The 16599-nt window shown below is 40.4% G+C and overlaps 1 protein-coding gene across 2 annotated transcripts in view; it reads left to right on the top strand.

Annotated features, from left to right (window-relative positions):
• The window catches only part of LOC106876614 (integrin alpha-6), a 92930-nt gene that overhangs the window by 52688 nt on the left and 23643 nt on the right, over positions 1–16599 (top strand). For both annotated transcript variants that reach the window (XM_089343472.1, XM_089343471.1), the window contains exons 2-7: positions 1850–1971; positions 4599–4675; positions 11685–11855; positions 12814–12859; positions 13490–13585; positions 14351–14564. In XM_089343472.1, coding sequence (XP_089199598.1) covers positions 1850–1971; positions 4599–4675; positions 11685–11855; positions 12814–12859; positions 13490–13585; positions 14351–14564 — 726 coding nt within the window. The remainder of the gene's footprint in view (positions 1–1849; positions 1972–4598; positions 4676–11684; positions 11856–12813; positions 12860–13489; positions 13586–14350; positions 14565–16599) is intronic.

The raw sequence follows: 16599 nt of genomic DNA, 5'->3' as shown, positions 1-16599 counted from the left end.
ATATAATCATCATCATCATCATCTACATTATTCAACCCTTTAGCATTCAAGATTACTCTGGCTTGTTTTGAATTAATCATATATTATCTTGTAGCTTTGAGATTTCGATGATGTGATTGTTTATTTTTTTTAGACTTTCTAGGGTAGGTGTGGGAGTCTGGATTTGGCTGATTCGGGTATAAAATCATGGTCCTGGGTAAATGGTTAACAAACAGTTATCACCGCTCAGAAGAATGGTTAACCTTCTTGGGACACCCAGGCTGATTGATTGGCCCAAGTGATACAAGCTGAAAGAACTTCAAGGCCAATCCATCGGCCTGATGGAATAAATGTTGTGAATGGTTGAAGTGTAACAGCCAATCAGAGATCGTCTTTCAGTTGATCTATGTCAGTATAAAAAAAATTTGGTCTTTTTGGCTGCACATACCAAAACACCATGTCACAAAAGGGTTAATAATTGGTTGTTATTGATGTCAAGAATGATTAACATTTGTTACTGTTGTACAAAATGGTTTGTGGAGGCGCAATGGCCCAGTGGTTAGGGCAGCGAACTCGCGGTCATAGGCTCGCGGTTTCGATTCCCAGACCGAGCGTTGTGAGTGTTTATTGAGTGAAAACACCTAAAGCTCCACGAGGCTCCGGCAGGGGATGGTGGCGAACCCTGCTGTACTCTTCCACCACAACTTTCTCTCACTCTTACTTCCTGTTTCTGTTGTGCCTGTAATTCAAAGGGCCAGCCTTGTCACACTGTGTCACGCTGAATCTCCCCCGAGAACTACGTTAAGGGTACACGTGTCTGTGGAGTGCTCAGCCACTTGCACGTTAATTTCACGAGCAGGCTGTTCCGTTGATCGGATCAACTGGAACCCTCAACGTCGTAAGCGACGGAGTGCCAACAACAAAACAAAATGGTTTACAAACTGTTGTTATTACTCTGTAGAAAGGTATCAGAAGATGATATCCTAAAATATTTTAATTACTGATTAAAGGAGTGTTTCAATTTTTAGTCAGGTATTTTTGACTGCTGTGGGATATTTTCTGTTTAAAACAACCTTACTTCCGTTAAATGATTCTTGATTCCAATGTAAAAGATACATAGGCAGAGGAAGTGGCGAGACAGGAATTTAAAAGTCTTGTGTTCACTAATCAAAACATTCTTAATTTTGTAACCTAAAGATGTTTGAAGAATTTGAAAATATCGACTATCTCCAAATCATTATAGCAAACAGATGCTTCCAACATCTTCTGCAAGGTAGGAATCAGCATGCCATAGCTGATGATACATAGAAATATTATACTGAGGTTGTTCTACCTGCAGACATTCCAAGACGGTGAGGTTTCTGTTAGTAAAGCATATCTTTTTGCAGCTTATCTCTTTGCTGGAACTTTTGTCTTGGGTCAAGGAAAGACCAACACTGGATACCTGACATCAGGATTGCTGTTAGATGATGACCACCCTCTACTAGTCAGGAAAAGCAGTTGGCAGGAGTCCCACATTTAACAATATATAGCGGACTAAGGGTTGAAGAAGGGTGATGACATTTTCTGGGAAACTTTGGGTGTTGATGTGGACAAGCTGTCTGATGTCTTCCCAGGTTCAGGATTAACTACTATAAAAACTAAATACCTAAGTAACAATCTGGAGAAGAATTTTCAGACAAATCAACCAGCTAATTCTGTAAATGGAACAGTTAAAATATGCAAGACTTTTCATAAGTTTGCAATGTGACCTTGTCTTTGTTAGAAACCAGCTCCTTTCTTACAGAAAGGATTTAAGTAATTAAAACCAGAAGAGAACACACACACACACACACACACAGACCCTAATCTCTTCCATTTTGTTTTCCAGATTTTTGGTTGGTGCCCCTCAAGCCAATGATTCTAACTATAAAAAAGTAGAGCAGCCTGGTCAATTACAGAAATGTCGTTTTTCTGTGGAAGAAAGTTGTGAACAGTTAAATATTAGCCTAAGTATGAAATATTTTTCTTTTACATTATTTACATTTGACAGATATTTGTTCTCATCTTGTTTGTTTGTTTGTTAAATATTGTTAAGATTTTGGGTGTTAAACAGGAACTCGAAACATGACAGAAATCATAGATAAAGAACACTTCAACCATAAAACCTACTTCTCTCTCTCTCTCTCTCTCTCGGAAATGCCTATAATTACTTAATTATTCTTCATCCACTTGATTCATTCTTCTGGAATATTTTACACATCAAACACAGCACTGGCATGTCTCTAAACACAATGCTTTATTGTTTCACTAATTTTAACATTTTGGTTTGGATTACTGTCAAAAAAAAAAAATAACAAATAGCATCAAAAATAAATAAATAAAATATGGACTGACTGGAATATTTCAATTTGTTTTTTCTTTTCAGACTGAATACCTCTATTGTGTTGGGTTCTGTCGGTTTTGAACAGTTCTACTTGTCTGTGATTCTAATGACTTTAGGAATACACATTAATGTTTAATCAGTAAATGAAAAGCTGTAAATCCTTCGTGGCACTCTGTCGGTTACGACGACGAGGGTTCCAGTTGATCCGATCAACGGAACAGCCTGCTCGTGAAATTAACGTGCAAGTGGCTGAGCACTCCACAGACACGTGTACCCTTAACGTAGTTCTCAGGGAGATTCAGCGTAACACTGACTGTATGTAATAAGGCTGGCCCCTTTGAAACACAGGTACAACAGAAACAGGAAGAAAGAGCGAGAGAAAGTTGTGGTGAAATAGTACAGCAGGGTTCACCACCATCCCCTGCCGGAGCCTCGTGGGGCTTTAGGTGTTTTCGCTCAATAAACACTCACAACGCCTGGTCTGGGAATCGAAACTGTGATCCTATGACCGCGAGTCCGCTGCCCTAACCACTGAGCCATTATGCCTCCACCATAAATATTTAATGTATTCATGAATGGGCATAAATCTTTAATGGGTGAGTGAATATAGGTTGCAGGTGTGGTTGGGCAGTAAGAAGTTTTCTTGCAAACCACATGGTTCTAGGTTCAGTCTCACTGTGTGGCACATTGGGGCAAGTGTCTCCTTCCGTAACTCTGAGCTGAAACAAGCCTGCCATAGGTATGTGTATGCGTGTCTTCTTTTAGTTACTCGAAATTAAAAAGAGAAAGAAAAGACATGCATAGAAGTGAAGGTGCATGGTTTAGTGGTTAGGGCACTCAGTTCATGATTGTAAGGTCATGGGTTCAATTCCTGGCAACATGTTTTGTCCTTGAGCAAGACACTTTATTTCATGTTGCTCCAGTCCACCCAGCTGGCAAAAATGAGTAGTACCTGTACTTTAGAGAGCCAGGCTGTTCTGTTGATCAGATCAACTGGAACCCCTGTCGACGTAATCGACAGTGCCAGCTACCCCACCACTGCTGATAACTGCTGTTGGTTTGTTTATGTCCCCATTGCTTGGAGGTTCAGCAAAAGAGACGAATTGTAAAAGTATAACCAATTTAGTGCACATAAACTTTAACAAGAAAATTTTACGTGGGCCCCCAGGGTCATTACGGCCCCCTCCCCAAGGTCATATGAACGCCCCCCCCCCCAAGGGTCATATGGACCTCTCCCAAGGATCATATGGTCCCTAATTGTGAACCACTGCTCCAGTTTCAACCCACCGACCTTAGTCACATAACTTGATAAACTACAATAAATCAAGGTGGATTTGTGACTCAACTTTCAATGGACCAAATCTGCTCACCGCACTCTCTGGTGGGCCTGAACCTATAGTAGAAGACACCCAACACAGTGAGACTGAACCAGGAATCATGTGGTTGGGAAACATACTTCTTACCACATAACCATTCCTGCACCTATGTATATATATGTGTATGTATGTATGTATGTATGTGTATATATATGTATATTTATGTATATGTAAATATATATATGTGAATGTATGTTTTTATATATATATATATATATATATATATATATATATATATATATATATATATATATATATATATATATATATATAGGCGTAGGAGTGGCTGTGTGGTAAGTAGCTTGCTTGCCAACCACATGGTCCCGGGTTCAGTCCCACTGCGTGGCATCTTGGGCAAGTGTCTTCTACTACAGCCTCGGGACGACCAAAGCCTTGTAAGTGGATTTGGTAGACAGAAACTGAAAGAAGCCCGTTGTATATATGTATATATATATATATATGTATGTGTGTCTGTGTTTGTCCCCCCAACATCGCTTGACAACCGATGCTGGTGTGTTTATGTCCCCGTAACTTAGCGGTTCGGCAAAAGAGTCTGATAGAATAAGTACTAGGCTTCTAAAGAATAAGTCCTGGGGTCGATTTGCTCGACTAAAGGCGGTGCTCCAGCATGGCCACAGTCAAAAGGCTGAAACAAGTAAAAGTGTATATATATATATATATATATATATATATATACAAGTGTGTGTTTGTAGGTATATTTATATACAGGGTGGTGCATCAGCATGGCCGCAGCTCTAAGCTGAAACTTAAGAAGAAAAAAAGAAAAAAAAAAAAAAAATACACCTTATAGTTTGCAGTCCATAATTATAATTTTTTTTAAATGTTTTGTTTTTCCTCTTGTAACTTTCTTTGTCCAGCTACGGAGCCAAAGAAAAACCAATGGCTAGGTGTGACACTTTTATCAGAGAAGAAGAAAACAGAAGCTAATGTCATTGTAAGTTGGTTCATTCAAATATCTTATCCAAGCCTCCCCTTCATCCTTCTTCTTCTTCTTCTTCTTCTTCTTCGTTTAACGTCCGCTTTCCATGCTAGCATGGGTTGGACGATTTGACTGAAGACTGGTGAAACCGGATGGCTACACCAGGCTCCAATCTGATCTCGCAGAGTTTCTACAGCTGGATGCCCTTCCTAACGCCAACCACTCCGAGAGTGTAGTGGGTGCTTTTAGGTGCCACCGGCACGAAGGCCAGTCAGGCGGTACTGGCAATGGCCACGCTTGAAATGGTGTATTTCATGTGCCATCTGCACAGGAGCCGGTCCAGCGGCACTAGCAACGTTCTCGCTCGAAAGTCTTTACATGTGCCACGGGCACAGGTGCCAGAAAGGCGACGCTGGGCACAGGTGCCATCACAATTTCGCTTTCTGTTTTTCATATTAGCTGCCTACTACTTGACGCTAATTTCCTACTCTTGAATCCTTTCGATCATACTTAACTACGGATATATACACATATATCCTGGAAAAACACAGGTGTAAGATGAATGACTGTACCCATCATAGCTAAGTTTCAAGGGTCGGCACCGTTTGACCACTTTTACTAAATATAACAGAATAAGTAGATCTTTTGATCGAATAACTGGATGGCTTTGTCTTCAAAACCAAAGTCAGAGGCCTGTCATTGATGGCACCAATGTGTCTGTGAGAAATAATGGCGAACACTTCAGTCCCTTCCACCACGACCACCTCACCCCATTCTCTACTGTATCAGACTGTTTGTTTATTGATAGTGTTACATAGAGAGGGATTGGTGGAGATTAAACATACATTGTGAGTGTGTGCATCATCATCATCATCATCATCGTTTAACGTCCGCTTTCCATGCTAGCATGGGTTGGACGATTTGACTGAGGACTGGTGAAACCGGATGGCAACACCAGGCTCCAGTCCGATTTGGCAGAGTTTCTACAGCTGGATGCCCTTCCTAACGCCAACCACTCAGAGAGTGTAGTGGGTGCTTTTACGTGTCACCCGCACGAAAACGGCCACGCTCGAAATGGTGTCTTTTATGTGCCACCCGCACAAGCCAGTCCAGGGGCACTGGCAACGATCTCGCTCGAAAATCCTACAGGAGCCAGTCAGGCGGTACTGGCAACGGCCACGCTCAAAATGGTGCATCTCATGTGCCACCCGCACAAGAACCAGTCCAGGGGCACTGGCAACGATCTTACTTGGCTTGCCGGGTCTTCTCACGCACAGCCCATTTCCAAAGGTCTCGGTCCGTAGTCATCGCCTCGGTGAGGCCCAATGTACGAAGGTCTTGCCTCACCACCTCAGCCCAGGTCTTCCTGGGCCTACCTCTTCCACGGGTTCCCTCAACTGTTAGGGTGTGGCACTTTTTCACGCAGCTATCCTCCTCCATTCTCACCACATGTCCATACCAGCGCAATCGTCTCTCTTGCACGCCACAACTGATGCTTCTAATGTTCAGCTTTTCTCTCAAGATACTTACACTCTGACGGGTATTCACATTGACATTACACATCCAACGGAGCATACTGGCTTCATTCCTTGCGAGCTTACGTATGTCCTCAGCAGTTACAGCCCATGTTTCACTGCCATGTAGCATGGTTGTTCGTACGCATGCGTCATACAGTCTGCCTTTTACTCTGAGTGAGAGTCCCTTTGTCGCCAGCAGGGGTAAGAGCTCTCTAAACTTTGCCCAGGCTATTCTTATTCTAGCAGCTACACTTTCAGCGCACCCACCCCCACTACTAACTTGGTCGCCCAGATAGCGGAAGCTATCGACTACCTCTAGTTTTTCACCCTGGAATGAGATAGAAGTTGTTTCCTGTTTGTTTGCAGTCTTTATTGCACCTGAACATCTGCCACAAACAAAAACTAACTTGCTAGTTAACCTGCCTTTGATGTTGCTGCACCTCTTATGTGTCCATAGCTTGCACCGGGTACATCTTATAGAGTTACTACCTACTCCTTTTCTACATACTGAGCAGGGCCATCTACCTGAAGGGGTTTGTGTTTTATCTACCTTCCTACTTATTAGGATTTTGGTTTTAGCTAGGTTGACTCTAAGGCCCTTCAATTCTAGACCTTGCTTCCACACCTGAAACTTCTCCTCTAGTTCTGATAGTGACTCCGCAATTAGGGCAAGGTCATCAGCATAGAGGAGCTCCCAGGGGCAACCTGTCTTGAACTCCTCTGTGATTGCCTGGAGGACTATGGTAAATAATAGGGGGCTGAGGACGGAACCTTGGTGGACCCCTACCTCTACCCGGAATTCATTGCTGTACTCATTTCCAACCCTCACCTTACTGGCAGCATCTCTGTACATGGCTCGCACAGCTCTCACTAACCATTCTTCTATCCCAAGTTTCCTCATTGACCACCAGATAAGGGATCGGGGGACCCTGTCAAAGGCTTTCTCCATGTCAACGAAAGCCAGGTACAGAGGTTTATCCTTAGCTAGGTATTTCTCCTGCAACTGTCTCACTAGAAATAAGGCATCAGTAGTGCTTTTACCTGGCACGAACTCAAACTGCATCTCATCTAAATTGATTCGCTCCCTAATTAGTTGGGCTATGACCCTCTCTGTAACTTTCATAACCTGATCTAACAGCTTGATGCCTCTGTAATTATTTGTATCTAAAGCGTCCCCTTTACCTTTGTAGCAGTTGACTATGATGCTGCTACACCAGTCATAGGGTATGACTCCTTCATGTATCACCTGGTTCGTAATACGGGTGACTAGGCTATAGCCAACACTGCCAGATATTTTGAGCATCTCTGCAGTGATTCCTGATGGGCCGGGGGCTTTCCCGGTCTTCATACTCTTAATTGCTTTATCTACCCTGGTACTATCAACTCGGATAGCTGGTCCCTCTATTGGGTCGACATAAGGCAGGCTCTCTTTCTCCCATTCATTCTCTTTATATGTGCATATACATATATATATATATATATATATATATATATATATATATATGTATATATATATATATATATATATATATATATATATATATATATATATATATATATGTATATATATATATATATATATATATATATATATATATATGTATATATATATATATATATATATATATATATATATATATGTATATATATATATATATATATATATATATATATATATATATATATATATATATATATATATATATATATATGTATGTGTATATATATATATATATATGTATGTGTATATATATATATATATATGTATGTGTATATATATATATATATATATATATATATATATATATATATATATACATATATATATATATATATATGTATGTATGTATTTGTTAGCAAGGTGAGACACATATAAGAAAGAAGAAAGCAAAGGACCACTGATGAGGTCACAGAAGTGTGACGAAAGAACTCTGGCCGAAATAGGATTAATGTAATATAATGTAATATAAAGCTGAAGCAAATTAACACCAAGTATACAGTGCGAGTGTTTTTATTGGCTAAACTGGCAATATGACCATCTCCAAGTACAACAATATATATATATATATACATATGTATGTTTATGTGTATATTTATGTATATAAAGACATGCATGTGTCTATATACATATGTATGTTTATGTGTATACTTATGTATATAAAGACATGCATGTGTCTATATACATATGAGTGTGTGTGTGTTTATGTATGTAGATATTACACATACACACACACACAAACATGTATATGTATGTACATGTGTGCATGTGTGGTGTGCAGTGAGTAGTTTGGGATGAGCCAGAGAAGATGAGTTTCCCATGTCAGTATGGACAACAGATGTTCAATGATGTTGATGATATTTTTTTGGTGTTTTAAGGAGTGGGGCAAGTTGGCGGGTGGTGAGTGACTGTTTATCTGGGAGGGGACCAAAGGAAGTACTTCATTTCATAAACAGCTGCAACAAACAAACAATTACAAGGTCATTGTTGCTATTGTTTAAAGGTAATCAACTGAGGGTCGTTAGAGCATTGGAAAGAATGCCATGTGATATTTGTCCTAACTTTTCTGCTCTGAGAGTTCAAATCCTGTTGTGGTCCTCTTTTCCTTTCATCATTCCAAGGATGTAGGGGTTCGTAAATAAAGTTCCATACCAGGAAGGGATGTTTCACGGGAATTTTAAGCACTGGCAGAGCTGTGTAGTATGACAGGCTTCTTTTCAGTTTCCATCTATCACATCCACTCATGAGGCTTTGATTTGCCCAAGGCTATATAGTAGAAGATACTTGCCCAAGGTGCCACGCAGTGGGACCAAACCTGGAACCATGTGGTTAGCAAGCAAGCTTCTTACCACACAGCCACGCCTACGCCTATTGGGGTTGAATCATTTGACTAAACCCTTTTAAGGTGGTACCCCAGCATGACTGCAGTCCAATGACTGAAACCAGTAAAGGATACAGGTGGTCATCATTGGTTTTTGCTTAGCCTCGGGCCCTCACATTAGTGCAAAGACAAACAGGCCCTGTACCAATTAAAGCAGGACTCCTGTTGTTGTTTAGCCCCGAGTCGGTCCTGACAGAACAAAGTAAACAATCCAGCCATGCCCATCCTTTGTATATTTAGAACGACATTATGCAATGGAGATGCAGCTTGACCAAGTGGTTCACAAGTTCTTCCTGCAACCACAGGGTCTCTGGTTCAGTTGCACTGCATGGCATCTTGGGTCTAGCATCCTTTACTGTTACCCTTGTATCAGCCCAAGTAAAATCGAGTGAATAAAAACTGTTGAAACCTGTCCAGTGATTTTGCTCGTTATTCTAAGGTCCAATCCCTTAATGCTATATCACATTGATTCTACCTGAGAAACATATCAGGAGTGTACGTGGCCAGGGAGTACTCAGCCTCTTGTTAACTTAACGTGTCCCTCACTCAAGACAGCAGGATATGATTCGGAATAGATTTATTTGCTTCTTTTGACCAGTGACAACATTTGACAAATGTTATTTATTGTCTGTCTGTTTGTCCTTCTCTTGACTCACCCTTCAATTATCACTATCAGAAATCCTTGAAGTGGTCATTTGACCTGTCAAAAGTAGCAGATGAATCTATTCCGAATCATATCCTGCTGTCTTTAGTGAAGGACACATTACCTAGCATGGATCTTGGTTGTTTTTATATAGAAAAAAAGCTGGGATGGTCATGGCTAGGACACTTTTGATTTTAGTTCTGTCAGAATGGTGGATCTTCAGTGTAAGTTGTTCAATAGGAGCCAAATTTCCTTCAAATCACACTTTAGTTATCTAAAAAATCTTTTAAGTAGATGGGACAGTCACAACTGGAGTGTCTCTTGACCTGGAGCTAAAGAAAAACAACACCACCATTATTGTCTTTGGTTTGACTGTTGTTGCTGTTTCAGTAGATTTATAGTCAAGATGTCCCAGTGATGACCACCCACCCTTTTCGGTGAAGTGGAGAGGATGTAAGAAGACGTTATTCAATGTCAGAATATTTTGCTGCTATTTCTTGCAGGTCAAGTTGCTTCGTTTAAGCCTCCTACATTGGCTTGTTGACTTGTTAGTCTAATTGCAGATGTTACTTGTGTGATTAATTCCATCTATTAATGAATATGAAACCAACTCTGTCTGTATGTGTGTGTGTATGTATGTATAGATATGGTTGTGTGTGTGTATGTATAGATGTGTGTGTGTAGATGTGTTTGTGTGCATGGTTGTTTGTATGTACATATGTTACTGAGTTGCGGGGTGAGGCGAGAAAGAATGTTTCTCTGTGTGTGTCTATGTTTGTTGTAATACCTCAGTTAATTAGCCTTGACGAGCCTCATTTGATCATTAAAGTTACAAGCTTCAGGAAACCAGGCTGGCGTTCCGAGGGAATGGTTGCTTGGCAACCATCTATCCTCTCCTCCCTCCCTTTCTCTCCCCTCCCTCCCACTCCTACCACCAACCAGCACCGAAGCGCTTCCAGTTCTTCTCTAGATAAAACTCTGAAGTAAATCAACTGAATCCCAAGAAGTCGGTATTGTTGTATTGTCAGTGAAGAATTTATGTAAAATGAGTGAAAATGGTTGGAATAAAGTTTTTTGGAGACAAGGAGAGATGGTTGGAACTCTTAGGAATAATTATACAAGTGTATGTATGTGTGTATATCGTCGTCATTTTTTTCTTTCTTTTTTCTTTTTACTTGTATCAGTCATTTGACTGCGGCCATGCTGGAGCACCGCCTTTTAGTCGAGCAAATCGACCCCAGGACTTATTCTTTGGAAGCCTGGTACTTATTCTATCGATCTCTTTTGCCGAACCGCTAAGTTACGGGGGACGTAAACACACCAGCATTGGTTGTCAAGCGATGTTTGGGGGGGGGGGGGCAAACACGGACACACAAACATATACACACACATACATATATATATATATATATATATATATATATATATATATATAACGGGCTTCTTTCAGTTTCCGTCTACCAAATCCACTCACAAGGCTTTGGTCGGCCTGAGGCTATAGTAGAAGACACTTGCCCAAGGTGCCACGCAGTGGGAATGAACCCGGAACCATGTGGTTGGTAAGCAAGCTACTTACCACACAGCCACTCCTGTTTAATGTCCTCCTTCCATGTTGGCATGGATTGGATAGTTTGATATGAGCCAAGCAGGAAGACTGCACCAGACTTCTGTGTCTGTTTTGGCAGGTTGCCTCCACACACACACACACACACACACACTCACATGCAGAGTTCAAATTTACAGAAAACAAAGGACAAGTGAAAGAACAAGCAGGTGTATTAGTTTGATGCTTGGGAAGAATGGAAAAGTCTTTGAACTTTCAAGCCTAGTCTTAAAAAGGAAGGTTGATTTATCTGGCTAATATCCTTCAAGGCAGTGCCTTAGCATGGCTATAGTCTAATAACTGAAACAGGTAAAAGATAAAACAGGTAAAGAAAAAAACTTCTTTGATGAAATATTTTTCTAATTTGTCGTTGTTGTTGAAGGCTTGTGCCCATCGCTATCATGAAGGCGTCAGTTTTAATGGAGTTTGTTACATCCTGGATAATGACTTGACTGCACCCCAAAAATTCGTAACCAATGTCTATGGAGACCATACAGAATATGGATCCTCGCAGACTGGAACCAGTGCCGTGTTTGTGCCAAGCGGGAAAAATGTGAGTATTTCATTAGCTGCCTTCTCTTCCAAACTGATGTTTCCATTTAATTTGTTGCTTCTTCTTTGGGTTATAATGAGAGTGTACACGTCAGGTGTAAGAATAGTATTATCCAAATAAATATTTGGATATGGTTATCTAGCGTGGAGACGCAATGGCCCAGTGGTTTGGGCAGGGGACTCGCGGTCATAGGATCGCGGTTTCGATTCCCAGACCGGGCGTTGTGAGTGTTTATTGAGCGAAAACACCTAAAGCTCCACGAGGCTCCGGCAGGGGATGGTGGCGAACCCTGCTGTACTCTTTCACCACAACTTTCTCTCACTCTTACTTCCTGTTTCTGTTGTGCCTGTAATTCAAAGGGTCAGCCTTGTCACACTCTGTGTCACGCTGAATATCCCCGAGAACTACGTTAAGGGTACACGTGTCTGTGGAGTGCTCAGCCACTTGCACGTTAATTTCACGAGCTGGCTGTTCCGTTGATCGGATCAACTGGAACCCTCGACGTTGTGAGCGACGGAGTGCCAACAACATGGTTATCTAGAATAACCTATCATAGAATTAATATATTCTTACAGAATGCACTTTGTACACCGAAAAATAATGCAGCTGCATCATCAGACCCTGGACAGTCATATCTCTGTCATCATTGCAATCAGATATGTTGATCCCACATTGGCCTCATCGGCCATACTTGCCTGGATCAAATGAAGTTTGTTGAGGCAGATATTATAGTCAAATGCCTTTCTTGGTGCTAATCCTCAACTATTTCTAAGCAAAGTAATATTTCTCCATGGTTTTTCACAGAAACCTGGAAAATAAATGACATCAGTTGCATGGTGGTGATACTCATGTACAGCCACCACATGATGTGAGGGGACACACGGACACACACACATACACATGTATTTGGTTCTCATTTTCATGTATTTTACTATCATTTATTTTGCTTATTTTTCAGGTTCAAACATTTGGTGTCGGTGCGCCTGGTGTCCTTAATTGGCGAGGTAATGTATACTTAAAAAAAAAACTCATTAAAAGGGTCGGAAAATAGCAATGAAAGAATTTAGACAAAAACAGAGCAAGCAACTTCCTATTCAATCCTGTTAAAATAAACAATCGATTAGTTCTTTGGTTATTTAACCATTTGACTAGTAATAAAGGAGTGGAATTGAACCAGCGCATTTAATATGCTGACGTGTGTTGAAAGTTTTGACCAGAGCTAGCAAGCTGGAGGGCTGCGCCAGGCTCCAGTCTGATTTGGCATGGTTTCTATGGCTGGATCATCATCATCATCATCGTTTAACGTCTGCTTTCCATGCTAGCATGGGTTGGACGATTTGACTGAGGACTGGTGAACCAGATGGCTACACCAGGCTCCAATCTGATTTGGCAGAGTTTCTACAGCTGGATGCCCTTCCTAACGCCAACCACTCCAAGAGTGTAGTGGGTACTTTTTGTGTAAGGACTGGCACAAGTGCCTTTTACATAGCACCGCAGGCTAATCTTCATATCATCATCATCATCATCATCATCATCATCATTATACGTCTGTTTTCCATGCTGGCATGGGATGGACGGTTCAACTGGGGTCTTTATATCTCCCAGTCACATCTGTAAATTTTTTATATTTCCAGGTACCATCTATTCCAAAGTTATTGCTTTCCATGGAGGAGATACGACGACCAAAGAATCCAAGTTTGGAGATGAAATCAAAGCCAATTCCTTTGTTGGTAATTATCTGCATTATCACTTCATCATCATCATCATCATTTTAATGTCTACTTTTCCATCTTTGCTTGGGTTAGACAAAATTTGTTGAGGCAGATTTTATATGACTGGATGCTTTTCCTGTCACAAATCCTCACTTGTTTCTAAGGTAGCATTAATTCTTGGCTGGACATATATATATATATATATATATATATATATATATATATATAGGGAGAATTCACAAAAAACAAAAGACGAAGACAGGTGGTGTAGAAAACAAACAGATGTATTAGTATAACGCTCGGGAAGTGAAAAAGTCTTTAATGTTTCGAGCCTACGCTCTTCCACAGAAAGGAACACAGAAAGAAACAAGGAGAGAAAAAAAAGAATGTGTAGTGGTTAGCAATCTATCATAATACATACATACCCACACAGGAATACACACATACACATTGTTTGAAGGCGTCGAGCTAGCAGAAACGTCAGCAGGCCGGGTGAAATGCTTAGCGGTATTTTGTCTGCTGTTACGTTGAGTTCGAATTCTGCGGAGGTCGACTTTGCCTTTCATCCTTTCGGGGTCGATTAAATAAATACCAGTTACGCACTGGGGTCGATATAATCGACTTAATCCATTTGTCTATCCTTGTTTGTCCCCTCTGTGTGTAGCCCCTTGTGGGTAGTAAAGAAATAACATATACACATTGTTTCCTTAGTGTGTTTTACAAACTCCTTTTTACTCCTTGTAGGGTTGATGTTAAATTAACTCCACATTTCTCTTTGATCAGGTTACTCTATCACAACAGGTCAGTTTGATTCTAAAGGAAATTACTATGCTACAGGAGCCCCAAGATCAAATGGAACCGGGCAAGTACTCCTGGTTGCACATCGGATACCTAAAGTGGCAAATCTATATCATGCTGTTAAAAAGACATTGTCCGGTGACCAGTTCGGGTCTTCCTTTGGCTACAGTGTCGTTGCTGTTGATTTCAACAAAGATGGGTGAGTTAACAGAGAATTCTTCGTTTCTCTCTTTTACTCTTTCACTTGTTTCAGTCTTTTGACTGCAGCCATGCTGGAACACCGCCTTTTAGTCGAGCAAATCGACCCCAGGACTTATTCTTTGGAAGCCTGGTACTTATTCTATCGGTCTCTTTTGCTGAACCGCTAAGTTACGGGGATAAACACAGACACACAAACACATACACACATACATATATATATATATATATATATATATATATATATGTATATATATATATATATATATATATATATATATATATGTATATATATATATATATATATGTATATATATATATATATATATATATACACACACATATATATATATATATATATACATATATACGACGGGCTTCTTTCAGTTTCCGTCTACCAAATCCACTCACAAGGCTTTGGTTGGCCTGAGCCTATAGTAAAAAACACTTGCCCAAGGTGCCACGCAGTGGGACTGAACCCGGAACCATGTGGTTGGTAAGCAAGCTACTTACCACACAGCCACTCCTACACTTTATCTGTATATATGTATGTATGTATGCCTATATATATGTATGTATGTGTATATACAGACACTCACTCATTCATACATGTATATACACTCATCCATCCATGCAGCCAGTCCTTCCTACCTAATCCATTTTCATAATTCAGTCCAGCCTGTTATTCCAACTTTCCAAATATTTTAAAGAAATTCTTTGTTTCCCCCCTATTTTTGTTTTTTTTTTGGTAATGGTAGGGAATGGGCCATTAAGTAAACTCTGTTGAATGCTCTAATTACTCTCGTAATTAACCACTTAGGAATTAACGACGTCAAGCATTATAAACACCAATCAGAGACAAAAGTGTAGCAATGGCCTGTAAACAAGACTTGAACCGGGAATCTGTTGTTTACCAGGTGATCATGTGACTGATTCTAGACCAATCATCTGCTGTTTCACTGCCATCAACATCACTGAATACCCTTCTTCCCATTTCTGCCATTTCCTCAAATTTGATATCCTAATTTGTTTCTGCTTGTTTAAGATCCTCCAATTATCTTGACAAAATAAATTAATCAGTCATGTAGTCATTAACTGGCTTATCGTCTTGTAAATACCAGCAGTTGCCAGGAATGGTGTTTTATGTGTCAATTAGTCTGTCCAGTAGTTTTACACTGCTAAACTTAGTGGGTATTTAAGTGATGCGTTCATGAATCGTTGATAAGTAGGATATGGTTCTGATGAAAGAGCAATAACTTTTGAAATATGCATATACACCCATTAGCTATTTTTTCTGTCTTCAATCACATTGTTTAGAGCATTGCACAAAGTAAATATCTGTTCCGGCTCTTAACCTTCTGAGTTCAAATCCAGCTGAAAGCATTTTTGCTTTTCTTCCTCCTGGGGCCAATAAAGAAAGTATCAATCTCAGACAGTGGATTGGAGAATCATCAGGATTTTGGATAAACTTTGTGGTGTCTGCTCCAGTTCTCTATGTACTGATTTCAAATCTTGTTAAGATCCCTTTCATCACTATCCTCCTCCTGGGGCATCCAAAATAAAGTAACTAGTCGTGGGTGAGATGTGTGGTGGGGATTTGTTCGCGTAAAAGCCTGTGCTGTGTTTACTCTGGGTTTTAATTTTCTGGATTTGTAGGGGCAGGGAGCTGGCAGAATCATTAGGATGCAAGGCAAAATGCTTAGTGGTTGAGTTCAAATTCCACCAAGGTCAACTTTGCCCTGCATACTCCCAGGGTCAATAAAATAAGTACCAGTTAAGCACTGGGGTCAATGTAATCAACTTATCCCCTGCCCTGAGATTGTTGATCTTGTACCAAAATGTGAAACCAATATATTAATACATTTATTTTTTGTTATTGCCCACAAGGGGCTAAACACAGAGGGGACAAACAAGGACAGACAGACAGATTAAGTCAATTACATCGACCGCAGTGCGTAACTGGTACTTATTTAATCGACCCCGAAAGGATGAAAGGCAAAGTCGACCTCGGCGGAATTTGAACTCATATGAAATAC

This window comes from Octopus bimaculoides, chromosome 27 (genome assembly GCF_046866305.1).
Source record: "Octopus bimaculoides isolate indiv1 chromosome 27, ASM4686630v1, whole genome shotgun sequence".
In the NCBI taxonomy this organism is placed as follows: domain Eukaryota; kingdom Metazoa; phylum Mollusca; class Cephalopoda; order Octopoda; family Octopodidae; genus Octopus; species Octopus bimaculoides.
The sequence above is the reverse complement of the archived record's forward strand: the minus strand, read 5'-3'. Positions and strand labels throughout refer to the sequence as shown.